Raw genomic sequence first — 24003 nt, 5'->3', positions numbered from 1 at the left:
CTTATATTTATCTTTGTAATTTTACCGACTTGTAAATTTATTAATTTCTCGTTACTATTTTTGTAACATTACAATGATTTTATACTCACATTTTTAAAAGACGTTAAATAACGCAACATTTTAACGCATACTGATACAATTACGCAACGTCAAAATACGTTTGCACACACACACATTTATCTTAATGTGTACTTATAAATATTTATATCACATACATTGTACAAAAAACACCACCAGTTTGACATACGAGTACAAACTAACGCAGGCTTTCATTGCGGCATCGTTTGCCACACATCTTATCATAAAGGTTCATAAATCATACACGACAGGGCAATTAATATTTTCTTACATATTAATGATGACATTTATAGACGCTTTAAAACAACTTCAATAACATAAATAACTTATTCTTTACTAGCTTACTACAAACAGTTCTCGTCATGCAAATTTCTCGAATTTTCTCCTAGATACCCTTGATTTTGGATGGAAAATATCTATACAGAAATTAACATATACTAAGAAATCTAAATAAAAGGCGATTTAAGATTAGAAGCGTATTGTTAAGACTCCTTGAACTTCTGAGTTCATTAACCGAATGGAAGTTAAATGTATGCGTGTGTTTTAAATGGATAGCCTGATTATAAGAGTATTGTACATCATTGACCTAATTTATCCTAATTCTATATATGTATATATACTCAGCAATTAGATTCATTCTTCTGCTCTTACTCAAACATATAAGCAATATTAAAATTAAATCTTCGAATGTTCAATTACTTTCATTCTTTGTGTTTAACGTTAACTTTGTAAACAAAAGCACAAATGTATCTTTGATTTGAGAATTATTCTCGATATTTCAAGCAGGCTAATTCAATACATTTTAAACATAAATAAACATCATTAATTTTACCTTTTTTTCAATTTTAACAAATGAGGAGTTCAAAAGTATAAAACTTACAAGAATGTAAACATTCTGTTATCGTTGTAGCATTAATATAGTATCCACCACAGAGCACGCAAATTACATGCGGATTCAATTCTGTTATCTTTATCCGGGTAGTTCTGTTCATCTGAAAATAAAAACAAAACTCATTTAACGTTTGTGTACATGCATCAAAATAAAGAAAATAATAACTATATTATTTCATGTTCAGTTTTACTAAATTTTACAAATTAACAAATATATTTCTACAGACCAAGTGTTGTTAAATTTATAGAATTTATGAAATCTGTAAACAATTCTGTAGTAATAAAACCATGCAAATTTATATGAGAAGCATTTATAATAAGACAAAACATTGTAAACAACTATACTTTGTCATATGTAAGACTATTACATGTGTATATATTTTATATTCTAATTTTTAACGTTACATGTGGTTTTGTAATTAAAATATCTGAATAGTGTGATGTAAATGTATTGTAAAAATGCCTGTGTTAGATATTTTCTAACTTCATGCTGTGTATACATATTTTTAAAAATTTTACATAGCTCATACCCTCTAATATGCTCATTATGCTAACTTGTTTACACCGAGTTCAACTGTCCATGTCTTTTTTTGTATATGACATGTGTAATAATAATGATATGTTCGTGAAGTATGTAATATTATGTATATATGTTAATTGCATCATGTAACAGGAAACATAATTTGTTTACTTTACTTAAAAATTGAACTTGAAATTGCCGAAATTTGCAATGTGCATCTACGTATTCAAATAAAGACATAATTATGTCAATAGAACAACAACATCATAAAAAAACTTCGACAATATGTATAGGAAAGAAATGAAATATCGAAATAATACACATATTTTCAAAGCAAGTCTAAAATTCCAAAAACTATAAATAGCCACTTATCATATTGGCCTAAGTAGAAGAGTTATGAAATTTACCATATTGGCCTAAGTAAAAGAAATATGAAATTTATCACATTGGTGTAAGTAGAGGAGATTTGAAATTTATAATTTGGCCTAAGTTAAAGAGAAATGAAACGTATCATATTAGCCTAAGTAGAAGAGATATGATATTTATCATATTATCCCAAGTAGAGGAGATATGATACTTATCATATTAGCCTAAGTAGAGGAGTTATGAAATTTATCATATTAGCCTAAGTAAAAGAGATATGATACTTATCATATTAGCGTAAGTAGAGGAGTTATGAAATTTATCATATTGGCCTAAGTCGAAGAGATATAAAATTTATCACATTGGCCTAAGTGGAACAAATATGAAACTTTTATTGAAACATATTGACTTAAGTATAGAGGGAATATAGAACTCATTATATTGGCCTAAGTAGAAGCTATAAAACTTACCATATTGACCTTAGAAGTAGAGATATGAAATTTATCATATGAGCTTTAGTATAACAAATATGAGAATTTTCAAATGGCCTAAGTAGAAGATGTATGAAATTTATCATACTGGCCTAAGTGGTAAAAATGAGACTTTATATTGACCTAAGTAGAAGAGATATAAAATTTATCATATTGGCCTAAGTGGAACAAATATGAGACTTATCATATTGGCCTTAGTAGACAAAAGGAAACGTGTATTCTACAGACAACGTGTTTTACGTGTTTTTAACACCGTGTTTTCAACAAACGTCGTATTTTTGTCTCATCTATGAAATATAACATAAAATATTATACAAATATGGACTTTTATGCTGTTGAATATGATGTGATATGAAATATGCTATTTTATATGAAATTTATCATATTGGCCTAATAAAAGATATGAAATTTATCACTTGCTAATGTTATGAATTTATGAGCTTTTCATAGGCTGCAATCCTATTTTCTAAAAGAGGACATGAAACTTAATATATTGCTAATTTGACCGTATATAAAACTTCAATTGTCTTAGAGAATATAACAACATATTGGCTTAGTCATACAAATATGAGTTTTTCTGTAAGGAGATTTAGAAAATCATATTTTGGAAAAATAACCTTAATATTGACCTGGAAGAATATATTTTCATAGGATAATGACTACTGAATATTCATTGCCTGTTACGTGTTTTTAACAAAACTGTTTTTTAGCCAACTAGACGGTTCAAACATCAAGCTATTTATGTTTATTATAAAAACTAATAAAAAATAAAATGAACGTCATGAACATGGTTATATTTTAACACTAGAGTGTAATAACATATGACGTTAGCGAGGGCGATATTCGAGCGTGAAAAAAAAACTCTACACCCACGGCGTGTGCTCGTAAATTTTATTAAATCACACCATTAAACTGTACAAACCATTCATATCTCAAAACTATCTTTCTAAGCAATATACTTTCTTGTTTATTGGTTGTAAAAAATAATGATTTACATCCCTTTTCGCCTAACTACAATTTTCGTTTTTGGTATGGATCATTTGAATTTTTTCATCATTATTTATTTTTATTATTTATTTTTATTTAATTTTTTATTTATTTCAAAAGAATTAGCAAAGAGATTTTTATCGAATAAGTTTTTATAACATTATATACAGGGACGCGAAGATTAGTTGAAGTTCCGAACAACATTCAAAAACACCATTAATTAGATGCACATGTGAACATTAAATGTCCAAAATTGAATGATGTAACCGACCCGCTACAACATTGCCATCACTTTTTAATGATTTAAATACTTAACTGACAGAATTAATACGTTTATTTGTAAAAAATATAATTTATAATGGGAACTTTTCAGAAAACATTTTTATATTAATTTCTCCAGCCGACAACATATAACTATCCGGCTCGCATAATTTATCGGCGCCACTGCTGTTGTTACGCGACAATAAGATCAAAATAAGACACGGTGTCACATATATCTTCGTTTTAAAATGCAAACTTGTGCTCAATTCAACAATATAAGGAACTATTTATAATATTTTACAAATTAACTACAGATATTTCATATTATATTTAGGTAATTAGCGTCGAACTGCGCCAGTAAATCACTGCGCATGTCAGAGAAGACGCCATCTAGTGTCCAAATTATAATGTACGCCATGAAATGGTAATAAATCTAACACTTAAATCACAATTAGTCGACAAAAGGTGACCATGTTGTCTCGTACCAAGAAATGAAATTTTTCATAGTAATTTATGTGTACGATATATCCGAGGTTATAATATATTTTCTCTTTTGTGTCCTCTAACTTCCCTCTATACACAAAACCGCCTAACTTTGTCATACGCATTCCAACTTAAACATGTCGTTAATACGTTATATATCTAAGTGAACATCAGTTAAAAAACACTAAATAAATCGAGCATGTTTATTTCGGTTGATAGCAACTTTTGAAAAATGTAAAATATTTGAATATTATATAATTTTATATAAAATTTTGTAAACATTATTTTTTAGCTCTTCAGTATCATTGGTGTAAAAAAATACATACAAAGAAGAGTTAAAAAATAAATAATTTACTTACTCGAGTGTTAAAGCTCCACCTCTCATTTTTTGTAAACTATGTAAAATCCTCATAAACAATGAAAATAATCTTTTTTTTCTCTTTTTTTTTAAGTTTATAAACTAAAAAATTAAATGATTAAATCACAAATCAACCAAGTTTTCAGACGTACGCTGTGAACAACATCTGTTCGTAAAAAAAGACGAACCAAAGTTTTGGTCATAAATTCCCAGGTTTAATCACTATATTTAATAAATCCAATGGTTTTCTTACGGGGCTCTTAAATTTCATTTCTTTTATACAGCCTTCACGAGCTACGTGTTTTTGACTGAATGAAAGATGAAATACAGTTGAATAAATTAGCACAGTCCCTAGCACAAGTAGTTCTAGCTGTAACGATGATAAAACGTACGATGAAAGAAAAAACGTTCAGACATCGCCCTCCCAGCTTGTAGCTTTCCTACACTGTGGTGTATAAATTAAAGCGGCAGTCTCGTATATTTAAATTGTTGCGTGTAAGCATATGAAACCGTATTATAATTTAATCTTTTTCCAGTCCTAGTAAAAAAAAAATAAAGTACAAATCGGCAACATAGAGAATTTCCAACAATGAAAGCATTAAAGTCGTCATATAAAGTCTTTAAAATTGGGATTTCAAAGCAAACAAAAAATATATCAGTATTTTCTTAATGGCAAAGATATGTTTTATTTTGCAAATAAAAAAGTACCTCTTTAAAATGTTTTGCATAGGATGTGTACATGTGAGGTGGAAAGCTACTTGACAGGTAAATAGTTGTCTTTTTACAAATTTACAATTATTTAGTATAAGTGTACAGTAATCATTTTATTATATTTATTACATGTTTTTTATTTTATTATATTTTAGTGTGTAATAGTGTAATAAAGACCGTATTACACAGTCGTGTTCTGTTGGGCTAGGTTTAAATAAATTTGCAACTTTAATGACATAGACTTTATGATTATTATTCAAAAATTACTGAATATAAAAAATATATGTAAATATACTAAATTATACAATAAGCAATGTTGCAGCTTGGTCATTTGATAATTTTAATGATCATGATTTCAAGGTTTTTCATTCCAATCAAATCTCTTCCAGTAACAAAATCATTCCATCGCTAACAATGTAAGTTCTAATATCCAATCAAAATGCATGCAGTTCTTTCTTTTCAAATTTATATACACTTAAATAGGGTTACTTAACAATGCATCATTTCAGACTTTCTACAGTATGGAATTTTTATGACATTTATCAGTAAAATTTGCTTTAAATCTCCATAACAACATATTCATAATGATTATAACTAATTTATGTAAGTGTGCTAAATAGTAAAATAATTTAAAGTAAACTAAAATGCATTCATTCGTGCTTAAATTAGTCGCCTAGAATCCACATAAATGACATAAAATTTGCAAAGACATGCAAAAATGGATCAAGTGCTGTTCGGAACGGGGTAGAAATCTGGTGATACTAAATCCCTCCATTTTTTTATATATAACATGAAAACCATTATATGGATAGTTAATATTTTATACATATCTTCAAGTCAGAAGATACAATGTACATGTATCACGATGTGTTCCCACATCTGGGGGCGTCCTGCTTTAAACCCAGACTGTCGAAAAAATAAAAACACACATCGATCAAGACATTATCGCTTGATCAACGCTCTTTTAGAACGTCAAAGAAATTCAAATCACATATAGCTCTGGGGTAAAACGTCATTAAATACACATTATTAAAACACATACGTATCCTAGATTTCCCCTCATTAGCGCGAATAGATCGCACAGTTAGGCAAAATGAAGAAACTCGTTAGATGAATGGAGACCACCTAATGTAAATCGGCCTCACTGTGTGGGTTGGAAGCAGATTCCGCGTCAGCGCCGCGTCGTTTCTATAGGAGATAGGGCGCCGACATGATTGTCAGGCATTGCGAGTTTCTAAGAATCTCCCCAAAACAAAATGAAATAAATAATATAGTTAGGATTCTCTTTTGTAACGGAATATCAAGTATAAACAATTCATTTAACTTTATTTCACTTTATGTGGCCATCATGCATCACAATAATTCATAACATATAATTCATCTGTATGTATACAGTTATTAAGTAGTTACAATATAAAAGTCTCTGGAAATCAAAAAGCTCAACGTGACTGGGTGTTTTAAAAAGCAATTATCTTTTCTGTATCTATGTCCATAACACAAAATCTCTTTTATTTTAATTTGACTTACTTTATTATACCTTGCTTTGCATTTACTCAATTTATATTGGTCTAGTTTGACCCTCAACAACGTTTAGTACATGTATATGATGAAGGTCACGCAATACACGAACGTACAGACGGACATATAGACGATCGACTAGTCAGGTGCATATATGCACTCATGCTACCCCGTTGTGCAAACGTTGGTCCACTCAAAGCACTTGCATTTACATAAACAACTTTAAATATCTGTACTTCTGAATAAATATCTTTTTCATTTATCAATGAAATGCTTTTGCCGCGGTGTTCGAGAAATTTATCAATTATGTAAACGATTGTAAACAGCTGAAGGAAAACATTATATCTGTTGTAAACATTCATATTTCTCTACGACGGCTGCCTAAAATGTGAAATTAACACATCTATACAAGTTAAACAGTTTAATATGAATGCAAAAAATAAAACATTGTAAGGCTCAACATATTTTGATGTGTTCTTCGAAATACGATAACTCATACAATATGTGTGGTTATGGGAGGTTTTGTGCACCAAACCAATCGTCACAGAATTATTGCGTAATTTACGTCAACGTTAGAGAAATTAAAGCGAAGTCGTAAAAAGATATAATTATCAAAAACGCCGTCGAAACACCTAACTAATGAAACGTCACGACGCAAAACGTGATTATACCGTAGTTATTTATTCCGCGTGCAACATTTAAATACTGTTACAATTTGTTTTGCAGCAATTTTTATAGGAGCCAAAAATCAAATAAATTACTTATTTCTATAAACTTAATGTAACCGCTAATCGATTGAAACTAGCATTTTTTCACGTCAGCTTTCCAATTTAGCAAGTATTTTATTTAGATATTTTTCAATCGACAAAAATTGAAAATAATAATTTTTCCACATACTCACATTGTATCCACATGCGAACTATCAAGTGGCAATATCTCGACATATAGTAGCAAAAGTTTCCACTTATAACAATGACCAACATCAACAAAGATTAAAATCAATAAAGACAATATTAAAAAAAGACCAAATTCAACAAAGACCAAAATCAATAAATGACAACAAAAATAAAACTAAAATGTGACAGAATTCAACAGAGACCAAACTCAAAAAATAAATATCAAACTCAATAAAGATTAAACTCTCCAAAGACATAACTTATGAAAGACAAACTCAAGAATTGACTCCTCTAAGACCAAAGTTAATAAAAGACCATACACATGAAAGACAAAATTCATCGGAAACCAAACTCAACAAAGAATTGACTCCTAAAAGACCAAAGTTAGTAAAAGACCATACACATGAAAGACAAAATTCATCGGAAACCAAACTCAACAAAGAATTGACTCCTCAAAGACCAAAAATAGTAAAAGACCATACACATGAAAGACAAAAGTCAACGGAAACCAAACTCGACAAAGAATTGACTCCTCAAAGACCAAAGTTAATAAAAGATTATACACATGAAAGACAAAATTCATCGGAAACCAAACTCAACAAAGAATTGACTCCTCAAAGACCAAAGTTAGTAAAAGACCATACACATGAAAGACAAAATTCATCGGAAACCAAACTCAACAAAGAATTGACTCCTCAAAGACCAAAGTTAATAAAAGACCATACACATGAAAGACAAATTCATCGGAAACCAAACTCAACAAGGAATTGACTCCTAAAAGACCAAAGTTAGTAAAAGACCATACACATGAAAGACAAAATTCATCGGAAACCAAACTCAACAAGGAATTGACTCCTCAAAGACCAAAGTTAATAAAAGACCATACACATGAAAGACAAAATTCATCGGAAACCAAACTCGACAAAGAATTGACTCCTCAAAGACCAAAGTTAATAAAAGACCATACACATGAAAGACAAAATTCATCGAAAACCAAACTCAACAAAGAATTGACTCCTAAAAGACCAAAGTTAATAAAAGATTATACACATGAAAGACAAAATTCATCGAAAACCAAACTCAACAAAGAATTGACTCCTCAAAGACCAAAGTTAATAAAAGACCATACACATGAAAGACAAAATTCATCGGAAACCAAACTCGACAAAGAATTGACTCCTCAAAGACCAAAGTTAATAAAAGACTATGTGCATACAAATGAAAGACAAAATTCATCGAAAACCAAACTCGACAAAGAATTGACTCCTCAAAGACCAAAGTTAATAAAAGACCATACACATGAAAGACAAAATTCATCGAAAACCAAACTCAACAAGGAATTGACTCCTCAAAGACTAAGTTAATCAATGACCAAACACATGGAAGACCAAACTCAACAATGAACAAACTTGTAAAAGACCAAACTCAGCAAATATCAAACTCAACATAAACTAAACTCTACAAAACTTGCCTCTTCAAAGACAAAACTCAACAATGCCCAATTTAATCAAAGACCAAACACATGAAAAACCAGACTTAACAAAGACCTTATTCATCAAAGACCAAACTCAACAAAAACAAGACTCGACCGAACTCGACATTTTCTAATGATCAAACATAAAGAAGACCAAGCTATTCAAAGACTTTGCACATCTATGAACAAGCTCACCAAAAACCAAACTCAACAGTGGCCAAGGTCAACAAAATGTCAACACGTCAGCTGCTTGTGTAAATGTTCTTTCTCCGAACGACGTACCTATTTTCTTCACGATAACGTTGAATTTATTATACACGTCATTACCAAATCAAACCAAAAGTATCAGAACAACAACAACAAAGAAAACAAAAACATAACTAACTAAATATCGCACGAGAAACTAGAAAGTGGAGCTCGTAAGAATGTTTTACACCACGGGGGCCTTTAAAAACCTCTTTCGTGTATTATCAGACATCGCTGGGTGTATTTTATGCATACTCGGTGGGCAATATGACGTGCCATTTAAAAGCTATCAATCATACAGGCTCTATCTCCCTGATTTACCTGATACCATTACATTTTCTGTCGCGCTCTGTTGCATTTTATTAACCGCGGTGGTCCATGGTGCAAACAGAACTAAATATTAGTAATAGAAACGTCTGCTTTATGTGAAGATTTTGCAATGAGAGTGCATAATTTTCATAAATGATTTTTTAACAAACGAATAAATGTTTCATTTCTTTCCTTTTTTTCTTTCAAGATTTAAATGGTCTTTATTCATAATGTTTTTAAAGCCTTGAAAGGTTTGTTTGAAATATTTGACATTAGCACGCACTTAAGATATAAAGCGTTCTTGTTATGTATGGCGAACAAATATAACAGCAGACGAATTTGAATGCAACGAATATCCCCACTTATTTTGTTTAACAAAATAGTTCTATCTAATAATGCACGTGAAACATAATACAGAACAATTCTAAAATCAATTATTACACATAAATGTATAAAGGATAATGTTTTTAATTAAGATGAGTCTATTACGACGTCTACATCTTATTTAGTTGTGACATATAACTTAAAGCTGAGGCATGCAATAAAAAAACTATTTTTTAAAGAAGGCAAGGAATTAGTATTTTATTAATACCTGTATTTGCCCTCCTACATGGTCAGTTTGAAACCATATCTACACTGAGCATAGAGCGAGTTTAATAAATATCTTTGCAACTAAACATGTAGGAAAAAGTTTCTATATAGATGATATCATAGTTAAACACTGGAACTATCATGACGAAACATCATTGAGATATAGATTAGAAAGGTAAGGACGCTACGGACATGCCGTTTTCGGTCGTCACTACGCCATGACGTAAGTTTTTAAGAGATTACAAGATGAAATTGACGTGACTTCTCATTGCGTTATCGTCAGATTTTTTTTATCTGAGTATATTACAATGAATGTGAGTTTCTTTCCTCACAATACAAAAAAAATGTTTATAAATCCTTTAAAATAATAATGTTAATTGTTGCATTTTGCATGCCGTTTTTTTTCTAAAATGTAAAGGCAAAGATGTTATCACGACGCGTGTAATACATGTATAAAGATATACGTTTTGAAAACATAGCACTTATCGAGTTCATGTAATAAAACGTAATATTTAGATAATGAAAAGCAAAAAGTACTTTTACACACAATAGCTGTGCTGTACTTTGAGAATTATGTCATATACGTGCAAAACTTCAATATGTCGTAACGTTAACGTAAAGTCCATGACAAACTGTACAATGTAACGTTCGTGTTTCTAATTCACAAAACTTCCTTCACACGTATAGTTTACATTGGTTTAGGCGACACATGGCCTACAAGTAAGTTATTAAACAAATTTGTTATACTGTAGACAGAGGGGACAAATGACAAATTTTATCTACATTTTAGTATCTACATCTTACCATTAACACTTCACAAATGGCGACTTCTTACCGGCAGACGAGTGAAAAATGTAAAATTAATTCATGTCCCAATCATTAATAGGTGGCAATGTTTGTACCTCAAATATTCACTAACACACGGTTATAATAGATGGATGGCACGATAACACAAATTAAGTAGTTTTAAATTACTTCAGAAAAAAAATAGTAGTTCGTTAATTTTGCATAAAAACGAAACAATGACATAAAAAAGTCAGTTTACAAGAATGTTGAATTAAAAAGAAATTCCAATTTTCTTAATTACCAAACACTGTTTTTGTATAGTATATATGTACAAGAGAGAAATATATATTTATTAAGTGACAATACTTTCATTTCAAAAACTAGTATTCATGAGCACCATTTTTTCTTACATTTCTAGCTTCTGTAAAAGACACACAAAAAAAAGATAATGCTAATAGCTATTAATTGAGACATCGTGAAATCTCTGCATAAAAAGCAAGTATACAATTATAATGGTTGGAATTTTGTTATTATTCTTCATTTCATTTATGTTCAGTAGAAAAAGATACTAGTCTTACATTCTTTGTGTGAATTTTTACCCTATTTTATAGGAGCTAAAAATAAATGAGCTTTTTTGTTACAAAACATCGTTAAGACTGAAAAACCAAATATCATGTCATACCTATCTATGTGTGACATTAAAATGTGCATTTAATCACTATTATGACATAATCTATAAATAATATTATTTAAAATGTCAAATAATAAAAACAGGAATGCATAAATGCAGCACAATTGGAAATTGCTCAACTTTATCATGAGAAAATACACGAGACCATTTTCGTACGGGAAATTGAAATAAAAAAAGTTTGCTCCTCCTTGGAGCAAGAAACAGTAAATAATCAAACATATATTTCTAAATGTGTGTCTCAAACCCGAAGTTATGGCAAGAAAAGATAAGTTCCTAACCCTCATAGTTATGTGCCAAAGTTCAAAAACCAATAGTTATTTTACTAAATTTACAAAGTTATGTAATAAAGTATGAATTCTCAAACACATAGTTATGTATACGAGTATAATAAGTTTCTCACATAGTTATTTAACTAGGTAAGTAACACTTCAAAATTTAATTATAGTTTAATTCAATATATACATGTAGTTTATAGAAAACTTTACAGTATATGAAAAAAATATTGTAAAAAAGGACAATCGCAAATAACTGAAACAATGTGAACTGCATTGTAAAATTTGATAAATTTGAATGTAATAAATTATACTCGATCTTTACAACGTTCATTGTAAGTTGGTATTGTCATTTTGAACTGTTTCATATTGTTGATATACAAAAAATATTTGTGCATGTATATTCTAAATTTAGAAGACTGTATGTATAAACAAGATAATGTATTCCCTTATGTCTGGAAAAAAATATATCCATTCTGTTCTGTCAACTCAATATCTATTACAAGAACCTGGTCATCTGAATGTAAACATGCGGCATGATGCCCTTTTATACATGTACATGTATATGTTTTGATAAAGTTTATATATCAATATTCCATAAGGCCATATGGCCCATGATGATATACAATGCATTATTTATGGCAAAGCAGTATATAGCATAAATGTATAAAATAATTGAAACATCTGAGAGGGCTTACAAATAATTACATGAACGCCATGTAGCATCCACAAAACTTGCTGATATGCTTAGGTATAAATTACTTTAATTACAGATATATTTTATATTAGTTACGCGTTCGGACAAAAAATGTGGAAAAGTGTTTGACTTTACTGAGGAAACCAACATACCGAACGAGAGTTTGTACTTTTTATTTTACCCTTAAAACTGTGCAACATAAAACCATATCTGTATAGTGTGCCATTTCCTGCTTAATTTAAAAATCCCTAAAATTTACCAAAATGAGTGCCTTTTTTTTCAAACTTTCCCTAAATTTTCTCAAAGCATTATAATTATAGCAAATCAATACCTCGTATATTAATTAAATAACTACAATTAAACACATTTTTCTTTTCCAAAAGTGATATTAAATGCATGTATACAAAAAAATGTGTTAAAAGAAAAAAATGAAACAAAAAGAACACGGACCAAAGTTTCATTGTACATGTAGCAAACAGTAGTTCTAGCCTTAAAGCGGAGGTCATGCATGAGGATGGTTATACCTTAAAGGCACATTATGCCTCAGAAATGAATAAATGTTTACTTCTTTGGTTATAACAACTTTTTTTCTATAATAAAACTTGTATCAACTTATATAAACTTTTTTTGTGAACTGTTTCATTAACAAATAATTTATATGCCTTAATTGAGTAGTAGGTACTTGAATCCAAAAAGAATGTCAAGGAAAATAATTTTTAAAGCTAGTCTAATTCTGTCTTTTGAGAGATTTATTATAAATGTCTAAATCTGTTAACAATTGTTATAGATCACCAAATTTTGATCACAACATTAAATAAGTCTGTTGAACAGATAAAAGTGTGCGCAATGTATTAGTTTTTATTTAAAGAAATATTCTGTGTTGGCTTTTTGAAAAAATGATGTTCATATGAAGAACGCGCCATTAAAGTGCCTTCAACTAGCAAACCTTAACTATACAGTTAGATGTTTTGTATGAAAACTTCTCTTAAGGCAAATGTTTTTATGTAGTATGACCACTTAAATTACACTCTAAACTTGCAGGGGTTACAGGGTCGACACTGCCACACGGACCTTATGCCTCGTGACTTCTAATTGCCGTCTAATAATGTAAAAAAAAAAAAGTAAAAATTTCGAGCCACGTGCATGGGAACACTAATTATAACATGCAATTGTTCTTCACCTCTTTTTCCTCTTCATATAATATTTAAAAATATTCAAAGATTTAGACACGTGTACGGTGTAAAGGTATCTTGTACTTCATCACGTAAGCTATATAGGGGGACTTATAAAAAACATCTACATTATTACTACATTTGCGCGACTCATTCCGATCGCTTAAGAATAAATTAAGAAATATGCGTTTCACAAATAATAAACGGTATGTGGTCCGGGAGTGAGGTATAATATACGTGCCTACAACGTATCTTACGCATGTGTAACACAATTAGGTCTCTCATTTTCACGGCGGTGGGTAAATCACGTATGCTTTATAACATAAAATAGCTCCTCTATAGCTAGGCTACATATCGGGGTATTTTCAATTATTATTATCATAAAATTCTCGTTACTTATCTAGGAAATTATAAGAGTGTATTATACCAAGTTATGTTGCCGCTCATAGCAACCGATCGCATTTCGCGCGCGAATAAAATTGTATGAAAATCAAAACTACTATTCAGATGCCTCTTGCCTCTTGACTCTTTTCTCAAGCTAACTTAAAAACTAACAGCTGTTTGATAACAAAATACAGTTTTCAATCTATTTCAGTAACAAGTTAAAGTGTCATGATATCAGTACCCCCCCCCCTGAACCGCCACACCCAACTGTACGACTTTAAGGACAATAAACGTGTTCCCCCTGTCCTTGCATATTCGCTAGTTGAAACCTGGGGAAGTATTTATACATCATCATGAATAGTACAGAAATGGTATTCGTACTTCTAGATTTGATTTCATCAGGCAGAAAATAAAACGTATAATGTAAAATGAAACTAAATTATTGTGAGTGTGAAAATTTAGCTACCAACCATAAGAGTCAGGCCATATTGCTCGGCCGTGCAGGTACATGGTGGTAACTAAAGACAATCTCTTCCGGTTTTAGTGGGTAAATAAAAATAATGATAAGTTATAATAATAATAATATTATTATAATTTATTATTATTATTATTATTATTATTATTATTATTATTATTATTATTATTATTATTATTATTACTATAAAAAAATAAAGTACTTTATTTAACGAGAAAACTCATTTGAACTATGTATCAATATCTCCCATGAAATCCTAACAAGGAACAATATAAATTTAACATTTAAATTTAACAAGTAGTAAAATATATAAATGTTACATACATGAGGCTGCATGTCAAAATAATGTGTTGAGTCGACATATAACCTGCCACTTGTTACAATGTACATGTTTTAACATGAATGTAACTTCTATATATATATATATCTATGGATAAGGTTGACATAATTCTTACGCAACACCGGTTTGATCAAAATATGGTCTTTAAATAAATGGGTATATCTATATTTTATTGCCGTATTAATGTCCTCCTTTTCTCTAAAGAGCTTTTTTCTCTTTAATGAAGGACAGACTTCAAACGTAGTTAACCTCAGTAACACCGGAATCCCCTAACTAATATACTTGTATTATATTTGTTCTGTTCTGTTCTTGAAAGTTATCTGATACAAAACACTATCTAAGCTGTCTGTGGTAAAATCATTGCATCAATTCATGTATTATTTTCTTAAAAATTAAATTTGATTTACAATATTTTTTACTGAAAAAGGTACATTCATTTAAGTTTTTACAAAAACATATGTGCCAGTCTTTAAGTACTATCTGTGGTAACTAAAAGTAATGCAGTAACAAAAAGGACTGTACATTATACTTATACATTATTTGATATTCATTAATTTTGCTAATTATGTCAGCAGTTATTCAGCGTTGGATACCAATAATGCTTTACATCCGTTTGCAGAAAAAAATAACAATAATAACAACATGATATGACAGAAAACGTATATAAGCTTCCAAGGATCATAAGGATTTCGTATTTATTTTTTTTTTTATTATTATTATTATCATCATCATTATTATTATTATTATTTTTATTATTATTATTTTTATTATTATTATTATTATTATTATTATTATTATTATTATTATTATTATTATTATTATTCTATGGGGGAGGGAGGTGGGACAAGTTTAAACATGGTATCTTTTGGAACACGGTTACTTGTAAAAGATTATGAATTCAAATAGATCTACATTAATAAATCATTTTTACCCTCGTTTGTTCCACATTGATTCGAGGATGGTAATTTACACCTTAACATATTTTTATGTCCTAGATTACTTGGATAATTTCTTATTACAAGTTACACGTCAAACATGTTACTAAATTCTAATAGGAATATCTGCATTTACATATTTCTTAGATAGTTTTATACATACAATATACATTTGTATACTTCAGACTGGCCTGGGTTCCAGTCTGTCGATTTTTTATGTGCTTCTGTTCGGCAATCGACATTGATATTATCAAAACATGATCGAGTATAAAATAGGGCGAATGTTATGAATGTGCAAAAAATATAAACGCCTGAATCCCAGGCTAACTTCAGAAAACTCTACATAAATACATTTCTCCTTATTTTTCATATTTCATGTATTACAGTGTTCATTATCCAATATAAATGCATTTTTATCATCTTATTGCTTTGAAAATTTTCCTTCTTTTTGAATATTTGTATTGACCTCGTGATAATAACATAATTTTACATTTCACATTACAATTCTGAATTGTAAGAAAGACATCTCGTTATTACGGCATGTAGTCTACAATTGTAATACTTTATAAATTAATACTCTATATTATAATATATGAAATAAAAGTAAGTTCTTTTGCCAGCATACCGACTTAAAAAACACAAGAACTTAATTTGATATATTATAGTTATTCTCTTAAAAATAATTGACAGCAGAGATTTCAACCCTTTCCCTGCTGGTGGCAGTCGATTACTCTGCTGTCAGCGCAGACCAAGACAAGTTAGCATGGTCTGCAAGTGTTCGCTACTTAGTCAGTACATTTTTAAAATGTTCCCTTTTATTATATGAATTAACTGCTCATGTCTTACCATGTATACCAGTATGCTTGTTTCTTCATTGCTTAACGACGATGAGCTTGTAATGCTTAAGTCAAATAAAATATATGTTCTGTTCTGTTCTGATCTGATAAATTGTGATGATGGACGCGTAAAGTTTTAAACAATTGAGTTACGCTCTTAATACTAGATTTCACAATTTAAAAACTGTGCCTTTCATGACAAATCCAGAGTCGTCAAATTATAAAATAAATGTAACCAATGTCTCGCAAATTGAAAAAAAATCTACAGTGTGACAATGGGTTCTTGGTTTTGAATGCTCTGCTTTACTATGAACTCATTTTATTTTTTTAGTGAATTTCACTTTTTTTAAAGTGCCACAATTTCTAACTTTAACCTTTGGGGTATTTTTTAATATTGGAATCGTTGGCAGAAAGGAGAGAATAAAAGACCTAAAAATAATTTACATGTATATTTTTCATTCACAGCGTTTGATGACTATGACCATTTTCTGCATAGCATTTAACGATTTTAAATAGCATGCTAATATTAGCCATTATCTAAAAAAAGACTGAAAATCAAAATCAGGAACTGAAATTTAAAAGAACTAAAGAGAAAAAACTCTAACACAATGAAAATGCAAAAGAAATTTGAAAAGAGTTATTCCATCAATACTGAAGCAATGCTTTTTATTATAAGATTTTTCAGCAATATGATATCTTGCAAAAAAAAAACAACATTTAAAGTATTAGATGCCTAATGCAGAATCATCTTGTGGGTTCAAATCCCAGAAGAGGCAATTTTTTTACAATGCATTTTTTTCAATTGTTATCTTTTTTTCTTCTTTTTGTTTGGTCACATTTTGATTTGTTTCTAATTTTTTCAATGAAATCTGAAATTTAGAAACAATAAAGTTTTATGCATAAGTTTTACTGTGATTTGTGTTAATGTGGATGGGTAACAACTTAATTTATATCTTTCACAAATATTTGTATATTTGATATTTGTATCAAGATAATCACTATTATATAATATCTTAATGCCCCTATTTTATAGGACAAAATCTAACAGGTTTCCTTATCCTAACCTCTTCTTATTTGATGTAAAATAACAAGTACCTGTCTCAATATACAAAAAACACCAAATCTTTTCATAGACATTTATCATTGGTTTTATTTGTAGTTATCAAAAAACTATGGTTCTTTATTAGTACTTTTCAACTAAGAAAAATATGAAACTAGCAAAACTTTTCTTCAGATAATGAAAACATATTCTTTGTTGTTGTTGTTCTAAAACTGATACAAAAGTTATACTTCAATTGTCTATATTTTTTTAAACAAGATGTTAAATTTTTTTTTTTGTTTTTTGTATTTATGTCCAGAATATAGTAGTTTATTAATATTTTAGTATTAATATTAATATTAAGTTTTAAATGCCTTTTTAAAAAGTGTTTATTATACATCTAATACATTAATAATAATAATGTATCTGTGTTTTGAAATAAACGTCAATTTTAAATGAATAAAGAGTTGACACATGATGATATATTGCTATATGTTTGGCACTGATTTTGGAAGCTTAAATGCATTAAAAAAACATTTAAATACAATAGCTTTACAAATGCTTTTAATTAAAAATGAATACGAACAATTTGGGATTTTAGTGTCTTTTAAGAATCTGCCATATTAGCCATAACTGAAATTGGGAATTGATTTAAAGTGTTTTAAAGAAAAACAATATTGTGTTATGAAAAAGATATAAGAAGTTATGACTTCGTTATTGTTTATATTTATTCATAGATTGCTTCTATAATTTTGTATACATGTTGTAAACCTGAGGACAGTCAGTGAAAATTTGTCCATTTTCTCACTGTTTCATCTCTGGCGCTTATTTCATTTCCATGTATAAACTTAATAGTATTATACTCAAGTCCTTTTTTCTAAAAGAAGTGATACACAACGTTTTAAGTATTCTTAAATGTTTATTTTAAGAATTTACATCTAACCACATGATCTTTATATCTCATTTTAAAAATTCATCTTAAAAAGAAAAGGTTTGATATTTCTTTTACTTTTTTCTCTAACCCAGTCTTTCTTGCTTGTATTCATAGTAATATTTCACAAATCACTTGAAAAAACAATTTCTTAGTAGCATTTAAAGATAACCAGCAGGTTTTTATTTGTTGTGGGTTTTTTTTTCTTATGCTTATGAAGACAGTTGTGTACATTTACCGTATTTTCAACTAATCAAAAGTGCATTTTGACATCTGTTGCTAGGTTATGTTATAATGGTGATTATATGTAGATTAAATAAACAATATGTTTTGATATGGTATATAAATTTGACATGTATATATATGATACCCTGTTTCACTTTATTTTTGTTAGGATGAGGAGCGTAAAAGTTTGAGTCTGAAAATAATAAAATATTTTTTTCTGTTCTGTATGAATACAATTTATCGAATGAATAAAGGTTAAAATAAATTCCAATCATACAGGACAACTGATACTAAATAATTTCTCATATATACAGAGAGATTAAATTCTAAATTCAATATACAATAATATAAATTGTAGAAGTTCGATACTATTTCAGAAAGATCGAACAAGGTCTGTTATACAATATTATATAATAACTGCACTTGGGCGGCACATTTCACCATATTTCTCTTTTTAGCTTTTTATTAAAGTAAAAAAATACTTTGTTCATTAATTGTTTATCTAGTACATCTAGTACATACATATGTAACTGCAATATGTACAATCTCCGTTTACAATAAAAGACATGATAAGTTTATTTATGGTGTTAGGTTAAACCTATCTGGGGCATTGAAAGTGGCAAATATTTATGATTTTTATCAGAATAATTTTTGATTAGAAATAAAATAATGACACAAAAAGTCTAGGCCATGCATGTATGCACCACAATGAAATAAAGTGGTCTATGGTTTCGTCGTAAATATATGGATTTAAAACAATTTTGTTTATCTAACAATGGCATTTAGTTTGTTTTGACAAAATACGTGATGACTTCATTCAAACACGAGAAGCCACTAAACCTATTTAATAATTTGGCATATTTTGAGTTCCACAGTCTAGACATAGTATTGTCCATACAGTGACTATTTTGGCACCAAACGACATATTTGTTCGCTGATTTAACAGAAACAATATTTAAGTACATAACTCAATAATTTGCGGTTAAGTAAATCTGACCTAGTTAGTAAAATAACAAATTAAATGATACATATCGTTTCGTCAAGTGCCTTTTGTGATTTCATTAATAAAAAGTTGGTAAATAATCTTGATAACATAACCGAGTTTTTTCTCCCTGTTTTACAAACATTTTTTTATTATTTAATGTTGATATTAGTTCAAACAAATGACGATTATGAAAATGCATAAACTGATAGTGTTTATATATAAAATCCTTTAGGAACAATATTGCACTGCTTTATAGGAAATATTCATTCAACATGTAGTATTTTTTTTATATACATGTAGTTCTTTTTCAAAGCCATCCATGAAGAATCTTGGATGAATAATCTCCAATAACCAACCCACAACAAAAAAAAACTTTAAAGGTATATAACAACGTCACATGTTATTGTTGTTTTTTTTTCTTCCAGATAGTCGACACTGGACCATTGCTAGCAGAAAGAACTGGTGATAAATTATTTTATTTGTTTTGTAATATTACTTAAATCTTGATATTAATTGAAGGGCAAATACTTGTTTTTTTATAAATAACATTTCCTACATTGTTTGTGCATATGACATTTGTCAAACACTAAAACGACCCAAAAGCTCAATATGAAGACGGGATAAAAGTACCATGCTCCACGTCACGCGATCACGTGGTGTATGACTCCGCCCCTTATGAAACATGACCTTCACCCTGATCAGAACGCTGCGGCTTGCCAAACTGCAACACGCGACGGGAACCATTTTAAAAACGCAAAATCGCCATAGTGACAATGGCAATAATACATGTCTTGTTACGGACTTTATTTCACGACGAAAATGTAGTAACGACGCTTGACATCGGCAAAAATTCGAGATTTTACAAAATCTCTGAAAAAAATACGTATTTTTCCCGTGATTTTTTTCTTTAAAGGGGTCTTATGTTTAATACTTTTACATTTCTATCACTTATTATTAAAAAGTTGCATTGTTCTTTTTATATATAACGCTTTTCAGTAATATTTGACGAAAACTGAAAAGAAAAAAAAACACGTAATAATTTTCACAGTGTCCAGTTTCAAAATGCGGTTTCCATTCAATCATTTAGTTTAAAAGCAAGTAGGTAGCAGTGTATTTTGTTTTTTATTCGGATTATTTTTTAAAGCTATTACAGCACATCTGGTCTGTCAAACCAGGTTTTGTAGGGCACAAGTGTGAAAATCCACTTAACTTAAAACATATTACAGACTTTTGCGGTTAAAGAAAATAAACAAATCGCAGCTGTCCCTAAGTGACAACCACTTTCATTGACCGGATTTTTTGATAATAAAACTGGCGTTTGTCATTGGACGAGATTACAGACTGGGTGTAAGATTTATGACCTGTCTGTCTGAATAGGTCGGGATACAATGACTTCCCTGATTAAATTCTTTTATTGACCATCGCCGTAGATTTAATCAGAAATCGCTCGGTGTGATAAGACCAGTTTATACCAGAAACTATCTATGTGAAATATGAGATAGGATACAAATAATATACTTGGCTTACGATTCTTACATTTTCGGATTCATGTTTTGTTCATGCTATTTTATGCATATTAATGCGATAGTGTCGATAAAACCAAACTAGCGAACTCATTTCCTAAAACATAGGCGTAAATGTTTTGTTCTCTTTTTCTTTTAATATTTGAAAAGTAAAATGTGTCCAGCTAAAAACTACAGCTTCGAACTTTATATAAGATATTTTTAGCAAATAAACATTAATTACTATCCATATATTACATACACACAGAATCGCACTAATGAAAGCACACATAGCATTAACTAGCAGAACAAATACATGTATTTTATTTAGTACAGTGTGCATAAGTTATAATGCCGTAATATTGACAAACATAACGTATTACTCGAAACATCTCTAGACTTTAACTGTACTGTATAAGAAATATATGATTTCTGGAACCTTTTATAAATGATATGTGAACTATATGATTGTCAAAATTAAGAAATTGATAGAATTTTTATAGTTCAATTGGCTAGTTAAAAAATAAAACTGCGACGGAAAAGATAAAGTTGTAGTCTCTGAAACAACAAAATTATGTTACCGTTACAAAGACCGGACAACATTTGCAAAGTTTAAATGAACTCAATAAATAACAAATTAACACCGTATTCAACAACTTCATACTGGTTAATGGTTTTGATAATAATTGACGCCAATCATGAAAATAATGTACAAAACTTATGCATACTGAAGTTATTTACATTTATAACTTTTATTATACACGCCTCGGTGAAAGCCGATTAACATTTTTTTCTTCTTAAGGCTGCACATCAAGTAGGGATATACGAAAAAATACTGCCAAATTAAACGTATCAAAATATGCTGACATAGTCAAATATAAGCTTCTCTATTGACCTATTTCAACCCCAGCACAAGAGATCGCCTCCGACGTTTAAACCCCTTGCGTGTGGTCGAAAACTTCTCAACAAATTTGAATACACTAATCCAACCCGTACGTTTATTTCAACCGAACTGAAATTGTTACATACAAATCGGAAAGAATTAAACAAAGCAGAAAGAAAATAAGTTCAACAATCCAGATACCGATCGGACAATTAAAATAGCACACATTTCCTTATCACAAAGGATTTTGCACTACGCCGTTTCAAAATGAACAAGACGCCATTTTGAATCGGCGTGATACAGATGATTACATTGGGCAATAAATGAAGAAAACCATGTTAAATCAAGCGTCTGTCAGCAGTAGATAATCTACATACAGAAGAAGTAAACTTTAAAATATAAAATATCCTACCTTTCGCCGGTAATTGCCTTCAAAATAGAAACAATGCTTGATAACAAAGAAATGTCGACCTTTCGCATTCAAATCTTTCCTAAATCACGTGACCGCCAATACGCTATGGTATTATTTACAAAAGCCGTTATTTTTAGAACAGATAAAGTCCAGCCAATCGCGTTTAAAATGGGCGTACCGCTAACTGTTATGTATATTCATTACATCCACAGTTATTCGCCTGGAGTGAAAATAATTTTTTTTTGGAAAATTTTATTAAAAAAAAATAGGACAACTTGTGAAGAAAATAGTGGTTTATTCTAATGAAAAGAATGTCTAATATACGGTATTTAAATTAATTTGAATTTTTATTTGGCGCCGTTAGAAAACAAGCGATATTTTTCGATGGCATGCAATAGTGATAGAAATAAAGTCGTTTATTTCATAGCCTTGCGAAAAATGTAAACGACGACAACGACAAATATATATAGCTATAAAGACATAAAAAAGATTACTTGTCTGCCTTTCTTATATTCGTTTAATAATTGCTATTAAACTATCTATATCCACTATAATTATTTATTTTAAATTCACAGGAAGATTTTATATAAACAAGCTGTACGGATAATTAATAAATTCAACAATGTAGGGTTTTTTTGTTGTTTCTTTTTTTTCTTTTTTTTAGTGATATAAAGGGAGTCCCATATAAAGGATATAACTAAGTGTGCAAATTTTGATGAAAGGAGATATTCTCTTATCGTTTAAAAAAATCAAACTCCTTTATATTTTATCTAGATTTAATATCTTGAAACAAAACAACTTTTTTCCTTCGGCTTCTAATATATTTTTTTTACTTTTTGATATTTAAAAACTGCGCTTTAAAAAATGACTACAAAACATCATTTGAGAGGTGGGAAAAGCGGGAGTATGAAGGGAAGGGGTGGTGGGCGGGGGTAAAGAAAAAATAAAGTAGCATATCTAATGGGATTGATTTAAATGTCCAATTAATAAAATAACATAGTTATAACTTGTATTTGAAATTTCCTTGAATTCTTTCTCTTTTTTCCTTTTATTTTTATCTTTATCATGACACAGCGTTGAAACTTTATTTTGCTAATTACTATCACTGCTTAATTACCACTGTGTCACTAAATGCATTAAGACTATTTACATAATAGCCGGTAACATAAGACGTGTGTATCATTTTTTAATGTATGTCTTTTTTACTTTTATTTTTTTATATAAATGCAGAGCGTATATTTCTTTGTTGTGCATTTTTTCC

The 24003-nt window shown here is 29.5% G+C and overlaps 2 protein-coding genes across 3 annotated transcripts in view; one reads left to right on the top strand and one right to left on the bottom strand.

Moving 5' to 3' along the window:
* LOC132745132 (uncharacterized) overlaps positions 1–22783 on the bottom strand; it is a 34306-nt gene extending 11523 nt beyond the window's left edge. Inside the window, exons 1-2 of one of the 2 annotated variants that reach the window (XM_060733964.1) lie at positions 22743–22783; positions 959–1070 (exon numbers count right to left, since the gene is read on the bottom strand). In XM_060733964.1, coding sequence (XP_060589947.1) covers positions 959–1070 — 112 coding nt within the window. In that variant the 5' untranslated portion in view covers positions 22743–22783. Of the gene's footprint in view, positions 1–958; positions 1071–4433; positions 4821–22742 lie in introns of those variants that run through there. The other variant, XM_060733963.1, reaches the window with a different exon arrangement.
* Positions 5164–8921, top strand: LOC132745133 (uncharacterized). The gene is made up of 3 exons (XM_060733965.1): positions 5164–5197; positions 7811–8187; positions 8292–8921. Exons 1-3 carry the CDS (start codon positions 5164–5166, stop codon positions 8919–8921), a joined length of 1041 nt encoding a protein of 346 aa, XP_060589948.1.
* Positions 22784–24003: the final 1220 nt, after the last annotated feature.

The sequence above is a fragment of the Ruditapes philippinarum genome, unplaced genomic scaffold, assembly GCF_026571515.1.
Source record: "Ruditapes philippinarum isolate M1 unplaced genomic scaffold, ASM2657151v2 ctg153_1_1_1_1, whole genome shotgun sequence".
NCBI lineage: Eukaryota > Metazoa > Mollusca > Bivalvia > Venerida > Veneridae > Ruditapes > Ruditapes philippinarum.
This window is presented reverse-complemented; position numbering and strand designations above follow the sequence as displayed.